Source organism: Labeo rohita, chromosome 13, assembly GCF_022985175.1.
Source record: "Labeo rohita strain BAU-BD-2019 chromosome 13, IGBB_LRoh.1.0, whole genome shotgun sequence".
NCBI classification, from domain to species: Eukaryota; Metazoa; Chordata; class Actinopteri; order Cypriniformes; family Cyprinidae; genus Labeo; species Labeo rohita.
The window spans coordinates 13,184,684-13,211,206 of record NC_066881.1 but is presented as its reverse complement, the minus strand read 5'-3'; the positions used below and the strand labels follow the sequence as shown (position 1 = coordinate 13,211,206).

Genomic DNA, 26,523 nt, shown 5'->3' with positions numbered 1-26,523 from the left:
AGAGCAGAAGAAAAATGAGGTGTTTATACAGACCTAAACAATGTGGGAAATTGTCATTTTGTGTATCTGTCTTACCTTTACAAAGGAAGTGCAGGGAAAAGTGGCGAAATCAGACGAGACTTGAGCACCAGGCCTATGAGTCACTACATGCTCAGCAACTTCGTCCTTCAAAGAAAGAGGTTGCGTAAGTAAGTGCAGGAGGCATTTTAATGCTGACTGCATGATTTTGAAACATTTTTGGTTTACCTTAAGCCTATCGAGAGTGTCGCTGAGCGACTGCAGCCTTGCTGTTTGCTCTAGGAGCTGCGCACTGGGACTCACTGTTAACGAAAACAAACACTGTGAAGTAATTACTGTATAAACAACAGAAATCTGTTTTGAATTCTGATTATGACGGACCTGGAGATTTCCCTGTAATGTCGACTACTTTCACATTGGCGCTCATCTGGAGGAGCGTATCCAGTAGTTGGTCTGTTTTGCGGTAGAGGGCACTAGACAACACCTCAGGCCTGCAGCCTTCTCGCCAGCCCAGCTTTGGCACGTTCAGAGGAGGAAGAGATGCCAGCTGAGCACGCATCTTTTCTGCCTGCGGTTCAGAAAAACATGCACCATAACAAAAGTAAGAATACATCATCAGTGCCTGCATTGGGAAAATGTGCTTGTGAAGCAGTATCAGAAACCTTTAGTCTGTTGTTTTCGTTCTTCAGGTGCTTTATACTGAGACGCTGAGCTTCAATCTGTTGAGTCAGCAGTGGAGAGTCTATGACTTGCACTCCCGCGGCCGTGCACACACCTTTAACGTACAAAACAAAATTATAAATAGTTAATAAAAAGACTTTAAAAAAGATTACAAAACTTATTGATCCCAAACTTTTGAGCGACAGTGTATATTCACTACCAGTCAAAAGTTTTTGAACAGTAGGATTTTTAATGTTTTTAAATAAGTCTCTTCTACTAGGGCTGGGTGATATGGGCAAAAAAATTATCACGTATCGCGTCTTTTGTGTGCTCAAGTTTGTTATTTAAAATGTAGGCGCGCAACACTTGCGTTCATACGCAAAAAATAAAATGAAATGAGAAATAAATGCAGCTTCCTAGCGGATGATTCAAATGAGTCGCGCTGTTTCGTCCGCTTTTGGCGCATAAAATTATATTGAAAATTTACTGAACTCTTTATATCATTTTATCGAGGAAAATTATATTGCGATAATTATCGTTATCGATTTAGCGCCCAGCCCTATCTTCTACTCACCAAGCCTGCATTTATCTAAACCAAAGTACAGCAAAAACAGTCAAATTTTGAAATATTTTTGCTATTCAAAAATAACTGTTTTCTATTTGAATATATTTTAAAATGTAATGTATTCTGGTGATTTCACAGCTGAATTTTTAGCATCATTACTCTAGTCACATGATCCATAAATCATTCTAATGCTCTGATTTGCTGCTCAAAATAAAAATGTATTATGTCAGAGATATTTTCTTTAATGAATAGAAAGTTTAGAAGAACAGCATTTATCTGAAATAGAAATATTTTGTAACATTGTAAATGTCTTTATCATCACTTTTGATCATCAGTGCTAAATAATCATCACCACGCCCCGCCCAAAAAAAAGATTACATTAATTCAAAGCTTTTGAATGGTATAGTGTATAATGTTACAAAAGCAAATCAGCATATTACAATGATAGAAATGATGCTGAAAATTTTGCTTTGATCACGGGAATAAATTACATTTTAAAATATATTCAAATTGACGAGTTCACGCTTACATATAATTAGCCAGAGTATAGTAATGCATGGCGTGGCTTGGTGAGCAGAAACATTAAATCTTACTGTTCCAAAACTTTTGACTGGTAGTGTATGTAAGTGATAATGTACACTATATAAAAGAAAAAACAACAATGAAGTAATTAGGATTTAAGGACTTTTGAACCTGAAAGATTTTTTTTTTTGCTTTAATGTCTAGTTGTCTATACATAGTTATTAGGTGGCTACATATACAAGATGAGAAGAAAGAGACCACAGAGTTTTATAGCAGACATGAACATGCAGGAAGCTCTGATGAAGAAAACTACATTGTTGAATGCTACTTAAATATATTAAATATAGAAATGTCATGATTGACCACCAGAATGAATTATTCTGTGCAATAAATGACATTAAGCTATTGCTATTTATTGCACTGCTCTTGACTGCAGCACATGAAACTTATAAAAGGGAAACGCAAGCAAGAATAACTTTCATGCACACATGCAGCTCACAGAAAAACCATGAGTAGGAGGAACAGAGAGTGGAGATATTTAAATGTCACTGACAACAGATTTACCTTTTTGTTCTTCTAAAAGGAATACAAACAATGAAAGACATGTTAGACCATTTAAAAGGAACACTTAAGAAAGACATTTTAACTGTTTAAGTTAAACTGATTCCCTTATCTGTCTCTTACCAGGAGTGATGCCACAAGTCACAATGGAGGCAATGCCAGAGCCTTGACTTCCTCTTAGACCCTCCATGGTCATCTTTGACTGGTTGTTGATTCTCTGCTTAAGCTCTGCTTTCTCTGCCTCTAGTTGGTCTATGTCAGCTTGAAGAGCATCCATGGTCTCCTCAAACTCCCTATAGATTATAAAAGCCACATTAAATGCCTTTTTCACAGTAGTATCCCTATCACTATACAGGGACATTAAAACCCACATTAGGAGTTATGCACAACAACGCTTTTTCTCATCTCTTACTTTTCCTTCTTTTTCAGCAGCGAAACGGTCTCATCTAGGACCATCTGGATCTTCTCCACTCGCTCATCCGCATCTTTAGACGCACTATCCAGCTTTTTCTCCAATAAACTGAGACGCACATTGGCCTCACTCAGTTCCTCTCCCTAGAAACAAGACCATTTTCATTTAGCATTTTCACATTATTTCAAGCTTTTGATATCTTGCGCACTGAATATGAGTGCTTCTACCTTTATTTTAAGGGATTTCTTAAGCTCCTTAATGACAGTTTCTCTGTCTTCAAGTTTGAGGCCGAGTCCTTCAGCATCAGTGATTTCCGCCCTTAGCGCTGCTGCTCGGACTTCCACAGGAGATATCTACAACAGTACATACATAGTGAGACACAAGCACAAAGATTCATAGCCATAGTGTTAGACAGGCAGACTGAGCCCAGACTTACTCCATTCTGTGGTCTTTCAGAGTCATATTCTCCCTCCTGCATAGCAGTAGCCATCTTGTTCATGGTTGCTATCACAACACTGCATGATTGGCGCAGACATTCTTGAGGGTTTATGCCCTGTGACCCATAGATCTGAAATAAAAAAATAACATTACATCTCCCTATATTATAATATATTATTATTACAGTTGAGGTCAAAAGTTTACATACACCTTGCAGAATGTGCAAAATGTTAATTATTTTACCAAAATAAATGCATGTAATTTTTTATTTAGTACTGACCTGAATAAGATATTTCACATAAATGATGTTTACATATAGTCCACAAGAGAAAATAATAGCTGAATTTCTAAAAATGACCCTGTTCTATAGTTTACATGCGCTTGATTCTTAATACTGCGTTGTTACCTGAATGATACACCGCTGTGTTATTTTGTTTAGTGATAGTTGTTTATGAGTCCCTTGTTTGTCCTGAACAGTTAAACTGCCCGCTGCTCTTCAGAAAAATCCTTCAGGTCCCACTAATTCTGTGGTTTTTCAGTATTTGAACCCTTTCCAGCAATGACTGTATGATTTTGAGATCCATCTTTTCACACTAAGGACAACTGAGGGACTCATATGCAACTATTACAGAAGGTTCAACGCTCACTGATGCTCCTGAAGGAAACATGATGCATTAAGAGCCGGGGGTGAAAACTTTTGAATTTGAAGATCAGGGTAAATTTAACTTATTTTGTCTTCTAGGAAACATGTAAGTACCTTCTGTAGATTCTGAAGGGCAGTACTAAATGAAAAAAATATGATATTTAGGAAAAATGTAAAAAGGTGGAGGAAAAATGTACCCATCTTCATTCTGTTCAAAAGTTTACACTCCTGGTTCTTAATGCATTATTCTTCCTTCTGACACATCAGTGAGCATTTGAACTATCTGTAAAAAAATCGTACTGAACCCAGTAGTGTATGTTATTTCATGTTTTCACAAGATTCACTGAAATACCTGTTCAGCTGCTTTAAAGGCCATGTCTTCCAGTTTGACGGCTGGCAGTCCCTCATGTTCACTGAGAGGGGCGATGAGCTGAGCGGCTGCCGCTGCCACTTCCTGAAGCACTGCATTCACCCAGGCCAGCTGCCTTCTGCTTTCTGCCAGAGTCTCACACACCTACACACACACATAAACCCCATCAACGAAAGTCTTAGATATTGAAGACATGTATACAATTTAATGTAGAGACAATATGAATGAGATTTGGATGTATGTTACCTGTGGTCCAAAGCTGAGGGCAGCTGGGATGCCCGGTGCATCAGTGCCTGGCATGCGACGACGGATCTTCTTGCAGAACTGTCGTATGTCACTACAGGAAGTGTCCAGATCCTTCAGCAGCACACAAAACGCTTCCTCGTCCTGTCCAGTTTGAATGAAGGCCCTCAGACGCCCCACCTCCACTGCCATACAGTCCAGAGCACTCTGGGTGAACTAAACAAACACATAAAGATGTGTTAAAGCGATAGTTGATGCAAAAATGAGAATTCTGTCATTAATTACACATTCTCATGTCCCACAAATTAAGATATTTTTTATGAAATCCAAGAGCTTTCTGATCCTGCATAGACAGCAATTCAACTGGCACATTCAAGGCCCAGAAAGGTAGCAAGGACATTATTAAAATAGTCCATGTGACATCAGTGGTTCAACCGTAATGTTATGAAGCTACGAGAATACTTTTTGTGTGCACAGAACACAAAAATAACGACTTTATTCAACAATTTCCTCTCTTCCGCATTAGTCTCCTCCATGCGTTCAGGAGAGTATCACAATGCATGTCTATGTAGGGTCAGAAAGCTCTCATATTTCAAAAATATCTTAATTTGTGTTCTGAAGATGAACGGGGGTCTTACGAGTTTGAAGCGACATGAGGGTGAGTAATCAATGACAGAATTTCATGTGTACTGATCCGGATCTCTCTCTTAATGTTTGTCTGAATGAGTTGCTTACTTTGATGTGGTCTGCTAGCTGCATGGTACAGTCCTCAGGTTGTTCAGCGAGATGAATACTGTAAAGGTGCTACAACAAAAAGAAATGCATATTGATAAATAACACATTTGTATATTCTGTTGAAAACAGCAGTGCTTAAAAGACTAATAGTAGCTTACTAGTAAGTTTAGGTTTCAAGCTTTGGTCTGTGAATGTGGCATCAGAGATGCTTTGCATGCAGTCATCTTTTTTTCTGTCAGATGGGTATGAGAATCTAAGCTTATTAACTTCTCATAACTTCTCTGACCAGTCGCGATGTCATATGAACATCTCAATAACAATGAGTGTCAGTATCAGTAGCTTTTTATCGAGATAAAATTGTGAAAATCAGCATGTTAGTATTTTTGAAGGATTATATGAAACTGAAGACTGAAATAATGAATGCTAAAAATTCAGCTTCACCATAATAAATTAGATTTAAATGTTCAGTTGTAATTCAATTGTAATAACATTTCACAACATTACTGTTTTTACTGATCAAATAAATGCTGCCTTGGTGAGCATAAGAGTGAATTACTGTGAATTAACTGTAGACAGTTGTGGAGAGGAATAATAAAAATAGGAATATATATTAATATATAAGGAATATTATTACAGTCATGCAATGCAAGTGCTACAAAAAGGCATTACGCAATGATACCTGATAGTATTTAATAGCTTTGGTGAGAGGTTCCACATTGACAGTTTCATCCAGGAGGTCTTTGTATAAAAGGTCTATGAGGAAATCCAGGGATCGCTCATGAACGCTCATCTCAGAGTACAGAGAACCCACACGCTTGTACTTGTCCACACTGCACTGACTCAGAGCACTGAATAAGACAGATAAAGACATCTTAAAGGGGACATCAGATCCCCATTTTCCACAAGTTGGTATGATTCTGTAGGGTCTTCGTGAAATGTCTGCAAAATACTTAAAGGGGTAATCGGATGCCCATTTTCCACAAGTTGATATGATTCGATAGGGTCTTAATGAGACAACATACTTTGGTTAAAATTTCTCAGTGGTACAGTGTAAAAAAACACCCTTTTTACCTAGTCAGAATCAACCCTTTTCAGAGTGAGCTGTTTTGTCGCATTTGCCTTTAAATGCTAATGAGCTCCAATCACCCCGCCCCTCTCTTCTGTGGGCTGACGACCTGTTCTGTTTAATTTAGCCGCATTTAGCCCCAAAACTTGCTAACTAGCATTTATTAGGAAAGGCAATTTGCAAAGATGCAAAAAAAACCCTTATACTCGCTTCTGCTGTAGGTGAAGCTGGATCACAAATGATTTGTGCGTAGACGCATTTAGGCAGATTGAGGATCTGCGCATTTCCTCCTCTGCATCTTCAGTGGCTCAGATGTTGAGAGTAAATGATGACTGCTATATTCATTATTACATCCAACAACAAAACATCTCAGTCGCTCAATCTGAGACATTCTTGTCTTCCCCTGCTCCAGATTTGAAACAGTGTCGGTCGGAGTGTTTACAGCTCATTATGGGTGGGTCTAAGGTAAGACATGTCAATCAATCATGGGAGCGGCCCTGGTCTATGTGATGTCACACAGACAAGATGCTGAGAATGGCTTGATTTAAAAAAGGAGATATTACTTATAAAGATTTAAAAAATACCACTGGGTGGATTTTTATCATTATAATGTGGTTGTGTGGACACACTGCCAACACACATTTATGTTCAAACAACGTGTAAAAGTGAGTTTTGCATCTGATGACCCCTATAAAATGTCAAAAACAGCTCACAGCGACCAATTTCAGTGCATGTCTCTTTAAATGCTAATGAGTTACTGCTCACTCCACCCCTCTCTTCTGTTTTGTGTTTAATTAGTGGTGTGGTACCATCAAAAGCAAAACTAATCTACTGCGTCCTCAGTGGCTAAGAAAATGAAGACTCTTATGTTCACTTTTACATCCAACTACAAAACACCTGCATTTCTTACGAGAGGTTGTTGCCACAGCTGCTTGAGCGCGGAGAAAATGGTGGTTTTGTTGTAGGGTCCACACACTGCTAAGAGAGGTTTATATTCAAACACCATAAAAGAGAATTTAGCATCCAATGTCCCCTTTAAAAAAACAACAAGCATTTTGAGGTGCTTTAGATCCCTAACTTCCTGTTCCAACAGGAAATATGTCAACATTTTGAAAAATAATGCCATTTATTAACATGTTATGAGGTATTTAAAGCTCTTGAGTATGTTAGAAGGTGTTTGTAAGTTTAGGAAAACATACTGTTCATATTTGTGCAGTGTTGCCTGCAGGAGTGAGAGAGAATAGATGAGTCCAGCAGCAAAGCTCAGCTGCTCTCCGACGGCTCCTCTCATGCCTGCCCTCTGGGAGCACGTCTCAGTCAACTCAAACTTCTCCTGTGCCTGTTTACTGATCAGCTCTGCCTGCAACATACAGTACACACACAAACACATTCAACCAAAACTTACAAAAAAGCACACAGCAGGTTGGAATGACCATTGTTTAGTGGTTAGCGCTCAAGTGTAGAGATGTATATTCAGAAAGTTCACCTTGCAGATGAGTCGTGGGATGAGCAGCAGAGCCAGGATACAGTCATGATCTCCTCCGTGTTTCAGGAAGGAGTCAGGCATGAAGGAAATCAGCAGTGACACCTGTCTGTTAGCCTGAGTTACCTCCATTTTACGCAGATCCATTTCTATGGCCTAGAATTACAAACAGACATATATTTATGAAAGACACAAACATCTGTGGTTTCATACAGGAATTTTTTTTTTACCAGCAGGGGGCACCAATCCTCTAAAAGCATAAACAACTACTAGTCCTTAAAGCGAAAGTTTAGTTTTGCTCTCTCCTCTGCACTTCCGTGTTCGTCACGTCTCACTGGAGCTGAAGCTATGTCTAAGTCCTACGTCATCCACTGGAACGCCACTCTCTCATGAACATGAGTACGACATGTAGTGAAAGCTAGAGATGGCGGTTTATAAAGTGTTAAATATTAATATTTTTCTTACACAAACGTTTGATTCGCTTCAGGATGCCTTTATTAACCCCCCGGAGTCGCGTCAAGTACTTTTTATGATGGATGGCTGCACTTTATCAGACTTCAAAATCTCAACAGCCATTCACTGCCATTATAAAGCTTGGAAGAGCCAGGACATTTTTTTAATATAACTCTAATTGTATTTGTCTGAGAGAAGAAAGTCATATACACCTACGATGGCTTGAAAGTGTGTAAATCATGGGGTAATTCTCATTTTTGGGTAAACTATCACTTTAAATAATTTAGTACAGTATACCAAAAGTTTGCATTAAAATACAGTAAAAACAGTAATATTGCAAAATGTATTTATAATTTCAATTATCCTATGATGGCAAAGATGAATGAATTGGATCTGTTCAAACAAACTCTCTATTAAAAATCAATGGGCTGCATAAAAAGAACCATTTTTTTTTATAAAGAGCTTTTTTGATAATTTTAGTAAGTCATGAATTTATATAGTTGTGAATTGGATCCTGAATATTAGCGCAGGAAACACTGTATTTGCATTCATTACATTTACCTTAGCATAAGCTTTGGTTTCCGCAAATTTTATCTTGAAATCAAAGATCTCTGCAGGCTGTTGCTGCTGCTCGGTACTGGCTTCCTGTTGGCTCATCAGCTCCCTGTTCACCTCCTGCTCCACATACACAAATTATGTAATGTACATGTCCCATATTGGCATTTTAATCCGTATTAGTAATTTTTTTGCTCATATGTTGTGAAGCACAGCAGCACCTGCAGGTGTGCAGTCAGCTCTCTGTATTTCTGGATTGTCTGCTGGTAGTCTGCTACTGTTTCTTGTGCCGCCTCCACACGCTTCTCCGCCTCCCTGACGTTGGCAGCGCTCAGATCCAACTGTTCTCTCAACTCCAGCTCCGTCTCTCTTGCGTTCTCCTGCAGCTCATCATTCATCTCATTGATGGCTTCCTACATCAGCAAAAGCACACAAACCTCAGTATACTGTTACATCATGGCTTACACTTGTACACAAACTCTTCAAACACTCACCAGATCTGTGACGGTTTCTCTCAGCTCCCGTACTTTCTCCTCCAGGTCCAGATTACGCTCTGTCAACATTTCTACCATCTCCTCTGCCCCAAGAGCAGCATCCACCTAACACAAGAGCACACACATATTAGAGTGATCATTACCACAGCTCTGCACAGTTTTGCTCTAACCCTAATCAAACACCTGATCCAGCTAATCAAGGTCTTCAGGATTACTAGAAACTTCCAAGCAAGTGTGAGTTGGAGCTGGTTGGAGCTAAACTGTGCAGAGCTGTGGCCCTCCAGGAATTGAGTTTGAGACCACTAAGTTAGATGCTATTTACACTACTTAGTGCAAGTGGCAGATATTTGCACCTCAGTATTGTAGTACATTGTAGTAACAACAGTATGCAATAATAAAATATTTAGCATAAATATCATCATTTTTATTACAATTATTAAATGGATGCAGTCCTATCGGGACAATGAAGCCCTTCCTTTACCTACCCATAACCCTAACTGATAAACACTCTTGAGCCATTTTTTTTCTGCTTTTCTGCCTTTCCGATATGATATGTGATGTGAAAAGGGAGAAGAATGAGTTCGGGTCGATCATGTCAGAGTTGCTGTTACGCACTTTACCACTTACGCCATTGAAGCCGTTGCTTAGCAGGCATCTTTTGTAATGTTGTCTATCCCAAACACATGTTGGTGGATGGAGTTAGTGTAAATAGCCTCTGCCAATAATATTTATCATATATTTATACAAAATATTGGTTACACTTTATTTTAAGGTGACCTTGTTGCAGTGTAATTATACATTTAAAGGGGTCATCGGTTGTGTATTTTTCCACAAGTTGATATGATTCTTTAGGGTCTTAATGAAAAGTCTATAATATACTTTGTTTAAAAATTATCAATGGTTTTGTAAAACAACACCCTTTTTACCTTGTCAAAATGAGCTCTGCAAAAATCATCCCATTCTGATAGATTGTTCCTTTAAATGCAAATGAGCTCTGCTCGCCCCGCCCCTCTCTTCTGTGGAGTGACGAGCCTGTTTACTTTAGCCGCATTTAGTTGCTAAATGGCCGCAAATCTTGCTAACTAACACATTATTAGGAAAGGTGATTGCAGAAACTCAAAAAAAAAAAACCTTATACTTCTGCTGTAGGTGAAGTTGGATCACGAATGATTTGCGTGAACATAGACGCATTTATGTAGAACGGGAGGCGCATTCCCTTCACAAACAAATGTAGTCCACTGCATTTTCAGCGGCTCAGATGTCGGGAGTAAATGACGACCACTATGTTCATTATTACATCCAGCAACACAACACCTCAATCGCTCAATCAGCGATATTCTTGTCTAACTTACATCCCTGCTCCGACATCGAAACAATGGAGGTCGGACTGTTACAGCTGATTTGGGGCGGGTCTGAGGTAAGACGCTCATGTCAATCAACTATTGTGGTAGCGGTCTCTGTCGGTGAAAAAGGGGATATTATTTTTACAGATTAATTAAAATCTGCATGGATTTTTATCATTATAGGGTAGATATGTACATACACTGCCAACACACATTAATGTTCAAGCAACATATAAAAGTGAACTTTGCATCCGATGACCACTTTAAACTACAGTACTTACTATATGGTTAGGGTTAGGATTAAGGTTTGGTGCATGTAGTTACAAGCATGTAGTTATGCATAATTTGTTGTTATAATAGTAAGTACATGTAACGTGTAACAAAGACACCTTAAAATAAAGTATTACCAAAATATTATTATTATATCTATTGAACTCACAAAGATATCAAACTCTCATTACATCTTTCAGTTGTAAGAGTGCCACGACTCACTTGCTCTTTGAGCTCATCAATCGTTTTCTCAGCCATCTTCATTTCCTCCTGTAGTTTCTCTTTCTGGCATCTCAGCGTATCCAGCTCAAAATTCTTCTTCTCCATTAGTTTCTGCTGCTTTGCATGCTCCTGTTTCTCTGATGCAGACAGGTCACGCATCCTAATGCACAGAACAGTTGATATTATGATCTTGACAGAGCACAATCAAAATCAAATAACACTGACGTAAACCATGAGATTCATCACACACTCACCTCACCAAAGCCTCCTTCAGTCGAGCATTCTGCTCCTCTAACTGCCTCACATGATAACTAGACGCTGCTCCATCTGACCCTGCAGACCAATTTTAATAGATTAAACAGCACATATTGTGGTCAGCAATGAATACTGACGTTTATGTACTGTACATCACCATTCGGAATTTTGGGGTTCAATTTGTTTAGGTGTGTTTGTACCTTTTTCCTCTATCTCATTTGAGTATCTCCAAGTCCATGGTCAGCTCGTCCACTCTCTCTTTCAAAGCGTCAGCCTCCAGTTGCAGTGACTCGGCCCGTTCTTCAGCCATTTCCTTATCCAGTGTGGCCATCTCAATGGCATCCGCTGTATCTGCCATCTCTTCCATGTAGTGCTCTTTAGCTTCAAGAGCGTCCTTAGCTTCCTACATAACAGAACATCAGCCACTCTCATTATCCACACTCTGACACTTATCATGATATATTCCTGTGCAGTAAAAGTATACTTGATACCTTCTTGGCCTCCTTGAGTTGTTTCTGCAGCTCATTTTGTTGTTCCTGCATCTTACTCCTCCACTCCTGCAGCTGCTCCAGCTGAATCTTGTGCTTCTCAAGCTCCTTCAGCTTTGCCTTGTCCTCTGTCCTCTTCATCTTCAGCGTCTCCAGCTTCTCCTCCAGATCCTTCACCTGGGCACGCAGCGACTCCTCTTCCTGCAAGAGATGAAATGCATTCACACATGTTCAAATAGTGTAAGAGACCTTTTATATTTACATGAATGTCAGAGAAAAGTCATGTTGTGTTTTTGTTGCTTAAAGGAGAAGTTCACTTCCAGAACAAAAATGTACAGATAATTTACTCACCCCCTTGTCATCCAAGATGTTTGTCTTACTTTCTTCAGTCGTAAAGAAATTATGTTTCTTGAGGAAAACATTTCAGGATTTTTCTCCATATAGTGGACTTGGTGCCCGCGAGTTTGAACTTCCAAAATACAGTTTAAATGCGACTTCAAAGGGCTCTAAACGATCCCAGCAGAGGAAGAAGGGTCTTATCCAGCAAAATGATCAGTTATTTCCTAAAAAACATTACAATTTATATACTTTTTAACCTCAAATGCTCGCCTTGTCTAGCTCTGCGTGTACTCTGTGTAGTCCGGGTCAAGACAGTTAGGGTATGTTGAAAAACTCCCATCACATTTTCTCCTCCAACTTCAAAATCGTCCTACGTTGCAGTTTTTTTGTAAAGGGTGTTTGATCTTCTCTGCACATCCACTTTTTAAACACTGGGTTGGTACTTTTGTAGTGACATACGGCGATTTTGTAGGTGGAGGAGAAAATGAGATGGGAGTTTTTCAACATACCCTAACTGTCTTGACCTGGACTACACAGAGTACACGCAGAGCTAGACAAGACAAGCATTTGAGGTTAAAAAGTATATAAATTCGTTATTATTATTATTATTATTATTGTTATTATTATTATTAAAGTATATAATCGTTTAGAGCCCTTTGAAGCTGCGTTTAAACTGTAAACATATCTGTAAATTTTTGTTCTGGAAGTGAACTTCTCCTTTAATAGTTTCAAAGAAATGTTTTTTTAAACTTTCTATTCAACAGTCAAAATTCAAAATTCAAAAGTCAAAATTCCAAAAATTATAATCAAATTTCAAAAAATATCCCACAAATATATTATTATATATATTACCATTTTTTATTATATATATAAATAAATATATGTTCTTTAATTTTTATTATAAAATAATATAGCTATAATATAACGGTTTTTAACACTAATAACAGGTGTAACTGCACCCAAAGTAAAGAAACATCCATTTATGATTAGTAAACAGGTCAACAGCCTAAGACTGAGTTTTTCATAACATCTGTGACCTTGAAAACCTTTTCACCATTTTCACAGTACAGATGATGCAAAAGTGAATACTGTGACACATTCTAGCTTAAAAATAAACACAGAACAAAATTTGTGGTTATATTTGTGTGTGTAACCATGTGTGACTTTAAGCGTCTGACCTTGCTGGGTCCCGGGATGGGAGGAGCTCCGGGCGAGGGAAGAGTTCCAACAGGTGAAGGTATAACTGGAGCAGCCAGCGGTGTTTGGGCAGGTGTGCTGGGTTCACTGCTGCTCATCTCGCCAGCAGAAGCTGATCCAGAGCCCACCTTCACCCCCACTCCAGCCCGCGTTTGCTGAAAGACACACGCAGTGATCACTGAAGCTTCACTAATATCCAAAACACTCAAATTAATCACATCAACCACAAACTTTCTTTGAGATTATGTAGTAAACACAAGCACACAGATGTGACCTGCAAGACTGAGCTCACCTTGGGCCTTCTGGTGGTGGTCTGAGAAGAAGAAAAACGTACACAGATATATGACCACCACAGGTCAGCAGACAGAGAACAGAGAATCAAGAAGAAAACAGGAGAGAACACATATATAGCATAGATTAGTAATAGAAAAAAGGTACATGCATTAAACGAGATCTTCAAAAGCATCTGTGTGAACCTCTGTAAACCACTTTCACAATTTGTTCACTCACATTATGACAAGCTCTGCTTGTGTATTTAACACCAAAAATTCTTTTAGCACATAAAGAGTCAAACACTAACTCTCTCTATGGCACTATCTGTCTGCCCGCAAAGCAGAGTGCCTGGCACCAACTGGGTCAAACAAGTACACTCGTTTACATACAAGCATGCACACATACACGCACATGTTTGTACTGTTATAGAGATCATGTAATTGTTATAAACCTGTTGTACATACACATACACATAATGTACACAAGTTAGACTATCATATAAAAGTTTGGGGTCAGTAAGATTTTTAAATGTTTTTGAAATGTTTTTGTTTGTAGTGTTATGTCTTTACTGATATTTTCAGTAAATCAGCTCCTTTGCTTAATTAAAGTATCATTTTCTTTAAAAAATAATAATAATACAACTAAACTAAACTAAACTAAAATAAAATAAAATCTTAGTGACCCCAATTTTTTAAGTCAATTTTTTAGGTAATTTCATTCCACTGGAAAAAAAAAAAAAAAAGCAAGTGGCATCTGATTTTCTCAAAAATAACTTTCACATGGTTTCCTATCAGAGGAACTACATGTGCACTGCATCATTTCAACTACGAATATGCTCAACTAAGCATAAAGGGTCCAAATACATATAATTTTGAATAATTTGAACTATTGTTTTATTACTTAACATCAAAATAACTTCTTTTAGGAATTATTTTACTTGGCATGTTTGTACATTATACATTTAACATACATACATATTCTGCATTAAATACAAAAACATTCAAACACTTTGAAATTAAATACTTTTTTGTGACCACTGTACACTACAAGTGAAGCATTTTTTGAACAGTAAGATTTTTAATGTTTTTTTTAAAGAAGTCTCTCATGCTTACCAAGCCTACACTGATTTGATCCAAAGTACAGCAAAAATAGTACAATTCTGAAATATGTTTACTATTTAAAACATCTGTTTTCTATTTGAATATATTTTAAAATGTAATTTATTCCTGTAATTTCAAAGCTGAATTTTTAGCATCATTACATCAGTCACATGATCCGTCAAAATCATTCTAATATTTTGATTTGCTGCTCAAAAAAAATAAATAAATAAAATATTATTATTATGTTGAAAACAACTGAGTAGAATTTTTTCAGGTTTCTTTGATGAACAGAAAGTGAAGAACAGCATTTATCTGAAATATAAATTTTGTAACATAAATGTCTTTATTATCACTTTTGATCAATTTAAAGCACCGTTGCTAAATAAAAGTATTTTTAAAAATCATACCGACTCCAAGCTTTGAACGGTATAGTGTATAATGTTACAAAAGCATTTTATTTCAAATAAATGCTGATCTTTGGACCTTTCTGTTCATGAAACAATCCTAAAACTGTTTTAAATATCGATGATGACAATAATAATAATAAAAAAATTTCTTGAACAGCAAATCAGCATATTAGAATGATTTCTGAAGGATCATGTGACACTGAAGACTGGAGTAATGATGCTGAAAATGTAGCTTTGATCATAGGAATAAATTACATTTTAAAATCTATTCAAACAGAAAACAGTTATTTTAAATAGTAAAAATATTTCAAAATATTTCTGTTTGTGCTGTACTTTAGCTCAAATAAATGCTGACTTGGTGAGCAGAAGAGACATTCTTTAACTGTTCAAAAACTTTTGACTGGTAGTCTACATAATCAGATCATTTCAGTTATATTCACCTATTAAGAGAACAAAATGTACCAATCACTCAGACAACTAAATACAATGAACCTTTTAGCAATTAAAAAAACACTAACAATAAGAAACAACCAAACACATGCACTGACATACCAACGATCAGTAAAGAATGAAAAGAAAATCCAAAATCACACAAACCACTGAGCATTTTGCATGCCACAGAAGTAGTAAACAATCTTTTGTACCTTACGAGTCGTAGGTGCCTGTCTCATCATATTGACGATTGAAGAGGAAAGACACAAACAGGTGTACACACACACACACACACACACACACGCACCAGGTGCAGAAAAAGAGCAGGAAGAAGGATTGAGTCACATTAACAGCAGATCGAGATGAGAGCAGGCCAAGCCCACAGCAAAGCCACGAACACACTCATACAGCAGTTGGCAAGTGCTAGCCAGACACACACACACACACACAGCGACGGTGTTGCAGGTCGTCTCTGCTGCAGCTGAAATGACTCTCCTCTCTTGTACCGCAGTGATTAAATCCTTTTTCTCCGACCGGAATCAAACCGAGCCCCTTTCTAAACCCTTCTCTGTCCTTTAGGCTCTGCTAAACAGTAGCCGCCTCTATCAGTCTGCATCCATCTCTGGCTCTCCAGCTCTTTCCACTCGTAAGCTCTCAGTGCCGCTCTGCTGTGCCAACGGCTGCCTAGCAAGCGCATTACATCACTACACATGCACCCCTCCCTCCAGACAGAGAGACAGGCTGGAACAAAAGCGGAAAGAGGGAGAAAGGGAGGGACTGATGGGAGTCTGGCCGGTATCCTAGCAACACTCCATTAGTATCTCTATAGGCTCTACAGAGACCATGTTTTAGCAACTTGTAGTTTAAACTTATGGTATATCTAGAGCCAAGTTTAGCACATACATGTAGAGTATGTACACCAAAAACATTGTTAGGTAGTGTTGGTTATGGGACCGTCTGTAAAGTGTTACCTCTAAAGCATTTTAAGATCTGAAATGTGTTTCTGTACATTTTAAATGCATTACTGCGGTTTGTAAGAGCAGGCGCATCGTTATTTGAGAATCCATTATAGCACAGAGTGGGGAGGGATGGAAACAGATTGATATATCACATTACAGCTCTGCAAGAGGGAAAAGTGATGTGTAGCGGAAAACAGAGACTGGTGAACAAACATGAAAAACAATCCTGCACCTTCACTGTTTTCTCACTGCATTCTACTAAGTCTTCATTTATTATGTCATATGAACAGCCTGCATTTATCAGGGCTTATTATTTATGAATTAGTACTAATTAGAATTAACACCTGATATTACAGTTTTCATATTATCAAGCTATTGTTGCAAAGTTTTGTATGTGTTTTACCACAAAACCTGTCTACTGTCGTTTATATATATGTATATACATATATATATACATATATATATATATATATACTGTTTTTACTGTACTTATAATGGTATACTTTGGTATCTGTGTACATATGGGCAATTCTACAGAATTGGTGCAAACTGCTGTCCCACAACCAAAATAAGCATTTAAAAAGCATCAAGTATTCAAATCTTAGATGTTTACTAAGATTCTTTTATAATCTACTGAAACCCACAATAATATTTGAAACCTCAGTAAGCTTTCAATTGTAAGGCGACTGTCCCAAACTCAAACCCAAACCCCTACATTTCAATGTTAAAAAATGATATTGAATGAATGATATTATATGTTTTTCCATTGTTGTTTTTAAAAATATCTTCAAGTTCAAGAAGTTCAAAAAAAGTTTTTCTTTGTAAATTATAAAAATGTATGTAAAACAATGTGTCCCGCCTTTTCATGTCACTACCGAAACAGTGTATATTTTAGTCCATTGGCTGAGACTGATTTTAACTACACCCCTACATTTATGATCAGGAAATATTCATGTGTCACTCTCTCTCATAGCTATATGGTGAGTAGATAGGTCTCATCATTTTGAGATAAATGTGTTCAAAAGTCTGAAAATTTGTGTGTAACTTTAAGGAACGTCAGCTAACCATGTGCTGATTAGCATCTTTGAACTGGGCCCAAAAGTATCTAAAATTGTCAATACCAAAACAGTTGTCATCATTGTTTCAGTGACAAAAAGAACACATAATACTTTATTTGGGGTAAATAAACTAAATTTTAAGTACAGTTTTGCAAATGTTCAGCATTTTAGTATGTTTTCGTAGTGTTTCAGTATGCAAGTTAAAATTCTATAATGTGATGTGGTCACTACTAAAACATTAGTGTCACTACCACAAATGTGCTCTCCCTACCAGGATGTTTTGTCAAAAATAAAGTATACTGAATAATTGTCTAGGATGTTATGATAGTCTTTGGTTCAGTGTATATTCAAACTAATGAATCCTTAAGTTTGAAATCAGTATGATCAACTTTTTGCCTTTTACAAAGAAAGATTGGATTCAAAATAAAACAAATCTCATAAATCAATTGTTGTTAATTATTGTTAAAAATGTAACTGTTATTGATTTACCTCTGAAAACTTTTAATAATATAGCATATACACTGTGTGCAGAATTATTAGGCATGTTGATATTCTGGTCATATTTTTTTTTCCAAACACATTTTACCAATTCCAAACCACATCAGTCTTAATAACTACTGTTAATTTTGTGTTTAATCATTTATATGTGATATATAATTGTCCGTGAAGGCTGGAAGTGAAAAACTCCTTATATTCAGGTGTGCAGGATTATTAGGCATGTTTTCGTTTACAGCTAAAATGAGCCAAAAAAGATATTTAACCCAGACTGAAAAGTCCAAATTATTAAATGCCCATGAGAAGAATGCAATACTAATGCATTACAAGAATTTGCAAAGTTAAGGCTTGACCATTGGACAGTGAAATGCTTGTTGAGTCTGCATGGTCAGAAAAAACACGTGGAGAAGAAAAGATGCATGTTAACTGCAAAAGAATTAGGAATTAAGGTGAAGAATTAGGTGTGACACCATCAGGAACCGTTTAGTCTCCAGCGCCACCATTTTCCAGAACTGCAACCTACCTGGAGTCTTCAGAAGTGCAATGTGTCAGGTTCTCAGAGACTTTGCTTGGTAAAAAATCCTAAAAAATGCCCCTTACTTAATAAGAATAACAAGCTGACGTGTTGTGAAATACATGAAGACAGTTTTTTTATATGCTTTAGAGACAGATAAGTTGAGAGTGACTCTTGAAGGACAAGCATCACATCCTCTTGTGCCTCTGATTCAAGAATTTATCTTCCAAAATCTGGCAGTAAGTTTTGGGAGTTCATGTTTAGTCTCTTATCCTGAAAAGTCTGACTTGCAGAGATGGACTAAAATGAACTCCCAAAACTTACTGCCAGATTTTAGAAGATAAATTCTTGAATCAGAGGTACAAGAGGATGTGATGCTTGTCCTTCAAGAGTCACTCTCAACTTATCTGTCTCTAAAGCATATAAAAAAACTGTCTTCATGTATTTCACAAGACGTCAGCTTGTTATTCTTATTAAGTCAGGGGCATTTTTTAGATTTTTTACCAAGCAAAGTCTCTGAGAACCTGACACATCGTACTTCTGAAGACTCCAGGTAGGTTGCAGTTCTGGAAAATGGTGGCGCTGGAGAACTGGAAACGGTTCCTGATGGTGTCACACCTAATTCTTCACCTTAATTCCTAATTCTTTTGCAGTTAACATGCATCTTTTCTTCTCCACCTGTTTTTTCTGACCATGCAGACTCAACAAGCATTTCTCTGTCCAATGGTCAAGCCTTAACTTTGCAAATTCTTGTAATGCATTAGTATTGCATTCTTCTCATGGGCATTTAATAATTTGGACTTTTCAGTCTGGGTTAAATATCTTTTTTGGCTCATTTTAGCTGTAAACGAAAACATGCCTAATAATCCTGCACACCTGAATATAAGGAGTTTTTCACTTCCAGCCTTCACGGACAATTATGCATCACATATAAATGATTAAATACAAAATTAACAGTAGTTACTAAGACTGATGTGGTTTGGAATTGGTAAAATGTGTTTGGAAAAAAAATATGACCAGAATATCAACATGCCTAATAATTCTGCACACAGTGTATATACACTACCGTTCAAACGTTTGGGGTCAGTAAGGCTTGTAATAGTCTTTAAAGAAGTCTCTTATGCTCATCAAGGCTGCATTTATTTGATTAAAAATATAAAAAAAAACAGTAATAATGCAAAATGTTTTTACAATATAAAATAATGTTTTTTATTTTAACATACTTTAAAATAGAATTTATTCCTGTGATGAAATGCTGAATTTTTATCAGTTGTTACTCCAGTCTTAAGTGTCACATGATCCTTCAGAAATCATTCTAATATGCGGATTTATTATTAGAATGATCAATGTTGGATAATATCAACAGTTGTGCTGCCAAATATTTTTTGGAACCTGTGATTTTTTTTTTCAGGATTCTTTCATGAATAACAAGTTTAAAAAGTACAGTGTTTATTCAAAATATAAATATTTTATAACAATGTAAATTATTTATTATTAACTTTTAATAAACTTTTAATTATTAACTTAATACATCCTTGGTGAATAAAAGTATTAATTTCTTAAAAAAAAAAAAAAAAGAAAAAAGAAACAATAAAAATGTACTGACCCCAAACTTTTGAACGGTAGTGTTTATATTTACAAGGTAGAAGTAAACAAAATCATAATAGGTCAATATAACCCTTCTAATTAAATTATACGTGACCCTGGACCACAAAACCAGTCTTAAGTCACTAGGGTAACTAGGGTATATTTGTAGCAATAGCCAACAATACATTGTATGGGTCAAAATTAGTGATTTTTCTTTTATGCCAAAAATCATTAGGAAATTAAGTAAAGATCATGTTTCATGAATATATTTTGTGAAATTCCTACTGTAAATATATCAAAACTTAATTTTTGATTAGTAATATGCATTAGTAAGAGCTTCATTTGGACAATTTTAAAGGTGATTTTCTCAATATTTTGATTTTTTAGCACCCCCAGATTCCATATATTCAAATATTGTCCTATCCTAACAAATCAAACATCAATGGAAAGCTTATTTATTTAGCTTTCAGATGATGTATAAAGCTCAATTTCGAAAAATGGACCCTTATGACTGGTTTTGAATGGTCCAGGGTCACATATATTACTTTGTTACGGTAGTGACAAATTTTGTATTGGAGAGGACAAATATTCCAAAACTTTCTGAAAATACAGTACGAGAATTAACTGCACAATGACTAGAAATGTGTACATTGAATATTATACAATTTGCATACATACAGAATTTGTGAAAAATATTTTTTTTTCCAAGATGTTTCCAGCTCTGACTTTGCACCTATTCTGTAGAATATATATCTATATATCTCTATCTCTATCTATCTATCTATATATATCTATAGATAGATAGATAGATAGATAGATAGATAGATCACAAGATAGAATATCACAAGTATATATGTTTGCTACCCAAAAATAACATTTAAAAAATAGTATTAATATCATTACATGCTTTTCATTTTAACAGATATAATGCTATTTCCCCTCATTAAAAAAAGGTACAAAGCTTTCATTGGGGCAGTACCTATAAAAAAAGTACATATTTTGTTTTCTTACAATTTTTATAAAAAGGTATATACAGTTCATCCATGGGTTAAGATTGGGTAACTTTGGTGGGTTTTTTTTAAAATTGGTAAAAACTAGCTTGCAAATGTGATGTCATGAAGAGAACAAAAATAACAACTTTATTCAACAATTTCTTCTCTTCTGTGTTAGTCTTCGATGCGCGTTCACAAGTGTATCACGGCGCATACGTGTGGTGCTGCTAAAACAGCAGCCGGCGTTCTGATGTAGAACATCCATCTCTCTTATTTCATCGTCTGTATATGCTGGTTCAAATAAGTAAGACTGGGCCTCTCTGTCATCCTCACTCTGTTGTAATCTTCAGACATGTTTATGAAGGTTGTTTTACATACAGCATGCGTCTTCCTCTGCTTGTAAACAGGGCACAGCAGATCTGGGTTCTACATTAGAATACCAGCTTCTGCATCAGCAGCACCAGCACCTGCATGTGTTGTTGTACTCTTGTGAACATGCATTAAAGACTGACACGGAAGAGAAAAAAATGGTTGAATAAAGTCGATAGTTTTGTTTTCTTACAGTTGAACCACTGATGTCACATGGACTATTTTAACAATGTCCTTACTACCTTTATGGGGCTTGAACGTGTCAGTTGCGTAACTGTCTATGCAGGGTTAGAAAGCTCTTGGATTTCATCAAAAATATCTTAATTTGTGTTCCGAACATGAACGAAGGTCTAACGAGTTTGGAATGACATGAGGGTAATTAATGACAGAATGTTTATTTTTGGGTGAACTATTCCTTTAAGTAATAAAGTAAGCACATAAACCCCTCACTGACCAATTTTTGTTTCTATTACCAAATTCATGCTAAATTTATTTGTTACCAAGATTTTCTAATGTGAAAGAAATCAAGGTTTAAGAGAGTTAAACACAGGTCCTCTTCTCCATTAATGTCCATTTATACTTTCAACCTCAGGGCAAGAGCTCTGAACAATCCATACTGACAGCCTGAACTAGATAACCTCATAAATAGCATTACCTCAAGCACTGACATTTAGAAGAAAACACAGGGAAGCACACACGGCTTTCAAGTCCAATATTTCAGCGGTGATCTAATGACAAGACATCTAATGCCAAGCCAGGCTGCAGTACAAGGTTTTGTCTCGGGGGAAAGAAACACTCAGTCTTTCATCAAAACATAGTCTTAGACCATAGCCAAACACAAGACTTAAAAATATAGGTGTTTTTTTTTTTTTTTAGCATGTTTAAGTGATGGAAAAATAGTGCATAATGTTTCATATTCATATTCAAATGTGCAATAAACCTTTAAAAATGTATAAAATAATGCATATTAATTAAAATCACACTGACCTCTTATTTTTAAAAATATTTTCAAACTCGAACACAACAACAGCACTACATACTGTAAAACATAAGTCAAATCACTTTCACTCGCACATTCACTAGGTCTGTCTCACACACATAAACACATCACACTCAGCATGCTAATTCACAATATCCATTTGAAAGCAGTAACTCATCAAGGAACACTGCCATCCAGCTAGCAAAGCACTAGCACACATGAATAAATGTACATAGAATTAACAGAAACAATATAGAAACAAACACTCCTGATGAACACACACACACACACACACACAGGTAATGTGCTGTTTGTGTGATGCCATGCAGCAGAGCTGTTCAATATTGCCATTGCTATGGAAACAGAGGTTAGAGAAACATGCAGCACCTTTTTGGGTTTGGTTCCTCGCTGCACACTCAGACGGAGGAGGAAGAGGTGACAGATTAAAGTTCAATCAGTCTGTGTGTTTGTAATGAGCATAAACGTCTCTCTCACATACAAACACACCAGGACTCCCACATAAACAGCGTAATAATCTTTTTGCATCTTAGACAGAGACTTTGCATGTCTGTGACAAATACAAGTTGTGTTCATGCATGTCTGTATTAATGAGGGTAGATTTAGGAGTCCTTGTGAAAAATAAGTACACTTTAGCATATTTTTAAAAAGAGTACTTAATGCAGAAATAATATACTTAAGTGCAAACTGAATGTAATGTTTTCAGACCTAATTGCATGTTTAGAAAATGAAAATGTATATACTTATATTAAATGTAACTTAAGAGTGTTTTTTGACCCATTTAGGCAGACCCATTTATGTATAGCTTTACATGTAATTTCATAATTATTACTTCTTTTATATTGGTATAATGGTTAAACTGCACCATTGATGTACTGACAAGCACTTATGGTAAACTAAAATATGCTTTATTTTACTTTAAAGTGAATACCAAATGCACCTTTTATGTGTACTTAGTTACAGTACATACACCTTGCAGAGACTGAAAAACGGTAATTATTTTACCAAAAAAAGAGGGATCATACAAAATGCATGTTTTTTTTAATTTAGTACTGACCTGAAAAAGATGTTTACATATAGTGCACAAGAGAAAATAATAGTTACATTTATAAAAATGGCCCTGTACAAAAGTTTACATACACTTGATTCTTAATATTGTGTTGTTACCTGAATGATCCACATTTTTTGTTTTAATGACAGTTGTTCATGAGTCCCTTGTTTGTCCCGAAAAGTTAAACTGCCTACTGTTCTTCAGAAAAATCCTTTAGTTCCCACACATTTTTTCACAGGTGTAAACTTCTGAACGGAATGAAGATGTGCACATCTTCAAACAGTACTGCCCTTCAGAAGCTACAGAAGATACAAACATAGACAAAATAAGTTACATTTACTCTAATCTTCAAATTCAAAAAGTTGACACCCCCACCCCCTCTTAATGCATTGTGTTTTCTTCTGAATCATCTGTGAGCTTTTGAACCTTGTGTAATGGTTGCATATGAGTCCCTCAGTTGTCCTCAGTGTGAAAAGATCTAAAAAATCATAAATTCAATGTTGGAAAGGGTTCAAATACACAAAAATGATGAAAAATCAAAGAATGTGTGGGACCTGAAGGATTTTTCTGAAGAACAGCAGGCAGTTTAACTGTTCGGGGCAAACAAGGGACTCATGAACAAATATCACTAAACAAAAAATAAATAAATAAATAAATAAATAAATAAAAAACACACAAAGCTGTGGATCATTCAGGTACAACACAGAACTAAGAATCAAGCGTATGTAAATTAATTTTTGTAAATTAAACAATTATTTTCTCTTGTGGACTATAAGTAAACGTCTTTTATGTGAAATATCTTATTCAGGTCAGTACTAAATAAAAAATAACATGCATTTTGTATGATCTCTCTTATGTATGTAAACTTTTGACTTCAACAGTAAGTGGGTTCAGAAACATAGTCATGAAAGTGCACTCTCTTAAAGTACACTTAAGTAGACTATTGTATTATCTGCAAGTACAGTTTTTTAAAAATATACTTTTAAAATTTGAAGTACACTATAAGTGCACATTCAATATAAATACGCACACTTCTTTTTCACAAGGGACACGAGAGAAAGACAATATGTGTGTTCATGCAATATAGTATTATTTTTTGGTTGGGAGGTATTACAAAGTGCAAAATCATGCTTGTTAAATTCATGTACGAGATGAAATCAGAGGGGAATCAGAAACATGGTTCACTTTTACAGACACCGATACAGAATGAGCAGTATGTCATGGCCAGAGGGTGTTACTATATCCCCCTCTGCTGGAAAGGAGAAGTAAAACGCTATGCTTTTAATGTAAAGTAGCCTCAGATGACACACCCACAATCCATTCACAGGTTGTCTAATGTGTATTACATACAAACATGGAAAGAAACAGCTGAAACAGTGAGCACGAATCTGTTTGGCTGGCACTACAACTTTTCTTAGAGCTAATACAGTGGGTTCAAGGAAGACGGGTCCAATGCATTAAAAACTTGTTCTTAGGCCCTGTGAATTTAAGTGACAACAATGAACCTTCAAGGAAGAAATTTGGATTGGCCAAAGTTTTCTAGAATACTGGCACCATTTTTTTTGCCAAAGAAATGTACTTACTTTTAAACTGTGTAGTAGCAAGTAAACTACATATTCACTTGAAGAACTAAATAACTATGTATTTATTCAGAAATTCTAATTACACACATTTCAGATAAATTCTCTGGTGTTTTCGGTACGGCCGGTGACTAAACAGATTATTATTGTGGTATCAACAATTTCAGATGAACTTGCCTCTACATGGCATTTTAAAAATCAAACTATGACTGTTGGCTTTTTTGAGATAAACAGACCGACCTTTCCTGTCTGAGTGGGTGTTTCTTGGTCAGAATAGCTGCAAAAGTTTTGCTAAGTGAGACTAAACACCTTTTTAAAAGGCCACTGGTGTTTGTAAAGGAAAAAAAGTTATAAATATACACACAGTCTCACAAAAACACTGTGCACAAGTACCAATGTAAGAACGTATTTGTTATGTTGAAATCCCTTTCCTCACTCACCACTTTGTTTGACTTTGGACCTTCAATTATCTCTGAGAAAATAAAAGATAAAATGAGATCATTACAATTTCACGTGAAAAACATGGTTGCAAGCAGATATGCGCCTGAAACTGTTTGCATACCCCGCTTCAGCATTTTGGAGGTGGCAGCTTCAGGTGTGTCAGGAGATGTCGTGTCGGCCCCATCTTCTACTAACTGAATCTGCAAGAGATCACAGCAGTTTCTAAGAAGTTAACCAAAGAACATTTACATGTTTTCACCTGTCAGTGTTTATATATAAGCAAGCATATATGGGAGTACCTGTGATTGGCGTACAAATATCCCATGATTCTCCTGACAGGTGAAGTATCGTTTACCCTGCACAGTGCCATCGTTCTTGCCTTTAGGTTCCTCTAGAATGACTCCCACCCATTTCCCAGAGGCAAAGAGGGTATTTCCAATATATGCCACGGTGCCTCGATGACCTTTACCGATGACCTCTACCACAGAGCCCACCTTAACAGGCCGCCCACCTCCATCTGAACTCATCCTACTGCTGCCACTGCTGGTGGTCTGGGAATGAGAGAGAAAAAGAGCTTTTGATTATATCAAGAAAATGGTAGATTGATGAAATGTTTTTGATTTGACATACAGTGGACCTAAAAAGTATTAAACACTTTTGCCATACCGTGGACACTTTAGCTATACCTTTTTATATAGAGAGATATTGCCACTTGGTTTGATAGTAATATTATATACCAAGTGGTGTCCGTTGCTAAAATCTTTCCAAGCTTTCAATACTAATTCTGTTACTAAACATCACAAACTAGAAATGACGGCTTGAGATATTTCTGAGAAGATTAGAACAGAAGGTGGAAAAACCCTTAAATTAAGGCTGTCACAATATCAGATTTGTCACAACACGATTATCATGGCCACAAAAATTCACAATGACGAT

The 26,523-nt window shown here is 36.4% G+C and overlaps 1 protein-coding gene across 1 annotated transcript in view; it reads right to left on the bottom strand.

Annotated features, from left to right (window-relative positions):
- The window catches only part of dctn1b (dynactin 1b), a 33,772-nt gene that overhangs the window by 1,458 nt on the left and 5,791 nt on the right, over positions 1-26,523 (bottom strand). The window contains 29 exon segments of the mRNA XM_051125338.1: positions 76-165; positions 247-320; positions 400-586; positions 681-793; positions 2,450-2,619; positions 2,739-2,881; positions 2,966-3,091; positions 3,175-3,306; positions 4,172-4,333; positions 4,436-4,648; positions 5,168-5,236; positions 5,847-6,015; positions 7,433-7,593; positions 7,720-7,872; positions 8,731-8,844; positions 8,946-9,137; positions 9,219-9,323; positions 11,054-11,213; positions 11,308-11,386; positions 11,509-11,525; positions 11,527-11,711; positions 11,800-11,997; positions 13,314-13,487; positions 13,625-13,645; positions 15,757-15,774; positions 22,885-22,905; positions 25,587-25,618; positions 25,709-25,787; positions 25,887-26,138. Of these exon segments, the coding sequence (XP_050981295.1) occupies positions 76-165; positions 247-320; positions 400-586; positions 681-793; positions 2,450-2,619; positions 2,739-2,881; positions 2,966-3,091; positions 3,175-3,306; positions 4,172-4,333; positions 4,436-4,648; positions 5,168-5,236; positions 5,847-6,015; positions 7,433-7,593; positions 7,720-7,872; positions 8,731-8,844; positions 8,946-9,137; positions 9,219-9,323; positions 11,054-11,213; positions 11,308-11,386; positions 11,509-11,525; positions 11,527-11,711; positions 11,800-11,997; positions 13,314-13,487; positions 13,625-13,645; positions 15,757-15,774; positions 22,885-22,905; positions 25,587-25,618; positions 25,709-25,787; positions 25,887-26,138 (3,609 nt within the window).